Here is a 3,943-nt window from a genome sequence, read left to right on the forward strand (position 1 = left end):
TGACACTCTTCAGCATGCCTTGCTGGAGCAGGTCTTGCAGCATGTCTTGCTTGGTGGCTGTGCCACAACACACACCAGTAACCCACTTCTGTTCATCATGCAGGTTTTCCTTTCTGCTGCCACACGCATGCTGCTGCCTGCGATAGTGATGTCAGCGAACGTCGTCAAGGAACCGCCAGATCTGCGCACCGGGATTGACGTGACTAGTTGGCTCATAGGTGTCGACAGTCATTCCGCCTGTCCAACCGCGCCACCACCTCAAAACTGGATCCTCGACCAAGTATCGAGAGCCCTGCTGTCATCGACAACCATCGCAGAGCCAGCTATAAAGGAACCACGGCCATCGCCCGCGTTTTGTGGGCTTGGTGGCTGTGCCACAACACACACCAGTAACCCACTTCTGTTCATCATGCAGGTTTTCCTTTCTGCTGTCACACGCGTGCTGCTGCCTGCGATAGTGATGTCAGCGAACGTCGTCAAGGAACCGCCAGATCTGCGCACCGGGATTGACGTGACTAGTTGGCGCATAGGTGTCGACAGTCATTCCGCCTGTCCAACCGCGCCACCACCTCAAAACTGGATCCTCGACCAAGTATCGAGAGCCCTGCTGTCATCGACAACCATCGCAGAGCCAGCTATAAAGGAACCACGGCCATCGCCCGCGTTTTGTGGGCTTGGTGGCTGTGCCACAACACACACCAGTAACCCACTTCTGTTCATCATGCAGGTTTGTGAACCAGACTGCTTCTATACTAAGAGAACTGGCAATCACTTCTTGGTGCAGCTTCCGAGCCCGCAATGCTGCTTTGATATTGCTTGTGAGTGTCTTAGTGTAATTAGATCTATTTTGTTACAGTCGGGGGATATTGAAACGAACCCTGGTCCTGATACTGATGCTGTGCTTGCCGAACTGAAAAAACTGTCCGCTGGCCAAACCACAATAATAGCCGACATGCAGGGCCTTAAAAGTCAATGCACGGCTACAAGTGCTGCACTCGCCAACTTAAGCAAGAGGTTAGCGGATCTAGAGGGCCATTACCAGAAACTGCTACCAATGCAAATCGAGATACAGACTATACGGGCGGATACCGAGCAAACAGCAAGACTTGTTCACGCTCTGAATGCCCGCGTTGACGATGCAGAGAATCGCTCAAGGCGAAACAATCTTGTGTTTTACGGCCTTCCTGACACAGCAGCATCAGAAACGTCGGCCGCGTCTGAAGAAAAAATTTTACGTCTATGCTCAGACCACCTGAACGTGCCACTTGAACCTCAAGATATAGAGCGAGCGCATCGTGTTAGTCGCTATTCTGCTAATCGCCCGCGTCCACTAATTGTTAGGTTTAATCATTATAAGAAAAAAGAAATGGTGCTCTCAAATGGGCGCAAACTTAAGGGCACTGACCTCAGCATGGGTGAAGATTTCTCCCCAGCGGTTAGGAACGCCCGCAAGCAACTTGTTTCCTTTGCGAAAGCCAAATCTGTGCCATTTTCTTTGCGCTTTAAAACTCTTCTAATTGGTTCTAAGCGCTACGTGTTCGATGACGCATCGCAAACAGTGAAAGAAATATAGCAGTCATCACATCATCAAAAAACAAGCCACCCCCCTCGAACGAAACCTATATCGCATGTTTCCCTTTCAATAATTTATACTAACATACGAAGCTTCATTCCAAAACGAGAACACGTGTCCAACCTCGTGCTGTCGTCCAACAGCAACGTTCTTGTACTCACGGAAACATGGCTTTGCAACGACATCTATGACTCGGAAGTGTTGGCTGATTTGCCAAACTTCAGCGTATTTCGAAAAGATCGTGCCGGGACTAGAGGAGGAGGTGTGCTTATTGCCGTTAGTCAACAGTTGTCGTGCTCTGCTATAAACATCACATCAGAATTGGAAATACTGTTTATTCTATGCCATGCCGCCCCCCAGTCTGTAATTTTAGGTGTATGTTACAGGCCTCCTCGCAATAGCGCCGACTTCGCTCGTAATCTAAACAATGCACTAAACGTGGTTTGCTCTCGCTATCCTAATGCCGACCTTCTTCTTTTTGGAGACTTTAACTTACCAGACATTAATTGGCGCAACACAGTACCCTCCCTAGTAAACCAAACCGAAGCGAGAGATTTTCTGGACGTTTGCCTCAACTTTAATCTAACACAACTCGTATCAGAGCCAACGCGCGTCACCCAAGACACTGCAAACATTTTAGATTTAGTACTAGTCAACCGTCCAGATAGTTTGTCGTCCATCACCTTTCTTAGAGAAATCAGTGATCACAAGGTCATCCATGCTTCTTTTCGCTTTGCTCCAGCTCTGCGGCAGAAGCGCGAGAAAACTATACACTTATACGACAAAGGTAATTATGATGCAATATGTGAACATTTACAGGATTTTCTACCTTCCTTCCAAGATGCGTTTCATAACCGCAGCATTCATGAAACTTGGCTGATATTCAAAGAAAAAATAAACAACTTAACGAACCGGTTCATACCAAAAATTACCTTTCGAACGCATGAACAAAAACCATGGTTTAACAATTCGTTAAAAAGGCTAGAAAACAAGAAGAAACGCATGTATCGCGCCGCAAAATGCAGGACGAATACGTGTGCATGGGAAAAATACTACGCTGCTGAACGCGCATACCTATCAGCGATTCGCAAGGCGAAAGATGCATTCTTTGGTGATGACCTTCGGAAACTTTTAATCAATAACACAAAAAAATTCTGGCAGGTGATAAACCCTCAAGAAAGGCGCAGTGTAACACTTACCAATGACGAAGGTGAAACGGTCGACGATGTAGAGTGCGCGAACCTTTTTAATGCAGCTTTTGTATCTGTATTTACAGAAGAGCCTACCACGTCCCCGTTTTCTTCGCGTACTAATGCATCAAGTGTCATGCCCACCATTACATTTTCACAGGAAGGTATTTCATCGTTAATTGACAATCTTAAACTCACATCGTCGGCCGGCGTGGATAACATTAATTCGAAACTGTTAAAGAATACTAAACATGTCGTCGCAGTATTCCTGTGTTTGCTATTCTCGCAGTCACTTTCAACTGGAGAAATACCATATGACTGGAAGGTGGGGAGGGTTGTTCCCATCCACAAAGCAGGCGACAGGAATTGTCCGCTTAATTATCGCCCCATTTCATTAACGAGTGTGCCCTGTAAGCTCATGGAGCACGTCATGTACACAGAAATCATGAAGTTTCTTGACTCGAACAAATACTTTCATTCATCACAGCATGGGTTCCGCAAAGGCTTTTCCTGTGAAACACAACTGGCCATTTTCCTGCATGATATTCACACCAACTTAGATTCTAACCTCCAAACAGATGCGATATTTCTAGATTTTGCAAAAGCGTTCGACAAGGTACCACACCAACGTCTACTACTAAAACTTTCTCTTGCGAACCTTAACCCCGACATTTTGCGATGGATTGAAGCGTTCTTGACAAACCGATCTCAGTTCGTTACAGTTAACAACTGCGCATCTAACCCCCTACCAGTGACTTCCGGTGTACCGCAAGGATCTGTTCTTGGACCTCTACTCTTCATAATATACATCAATGATCTACCCCTGCACGTGTCTTGCAACGTTCGTTTGTTCGCAGACGACTGTGTCATTTATCGAACAATTACTAGCACATCTAATTAAGACTTACTTCAGGAGGACATTAACTGCTTACAGCAATGGTGCGACCGTTGGTTAATGGAACTTAATCCCAAGAAATGCAACTTGATGGTATTTTCTCGTCGGCGCGATCCATTTCCTTACCAATACACAATTAATAATATTCCCGTGTATTCTGCGCAGTCTTACAAGTACCTAGGTGTTACTATATCTAACGACTTATCCTGGCGCACACACGTCAGTAATATCATTTCATCTGCTAACAAATCACTGGGTTTTCTCAAGCGTCATCTAAAACGTGCC

At 46.0% G+C, this 3,943-nt stretch overlaps 1 protein-coding gene across 1 annotated transcript; it reads left to right on the plus strand.

The window, feature by feature from the left end:
* The first annotated feature begins 281 nt into the window (after positions 1-281).
* Positions 282-1,805, plus strand: LOC125940304 (uncharacterized). The gene has a single exon (XM_049656341.1). The coding sequence runs from the start codon at positions 410-412 to the stop codon at positions 1,571-1,573; it is 1,164 nt and encodes a 387-aa protein (XP_049512298.1). The 5' UTR covers positions 282-409; the 3' UTR covers positions 1,574-1,805.
* Positions 1,806-3,943: the final 2,138 nt, after the last annotated feature.

Source organism: Dermacentor silvarum, chromosome 9 (assembly GCF_013339745.2).
Source record: "Dermacentor silvarum isolate Dsil-2018 chromosome 9, BIME_Dsil_1.4, whole genome shotgun sequence".
Lineage (NCBI taxonomy): Eukaryota > Metazoa > Arthropoda > Arachnida > Ixodida > Ixodidae > Dermacentor > Dermacentor silvarum.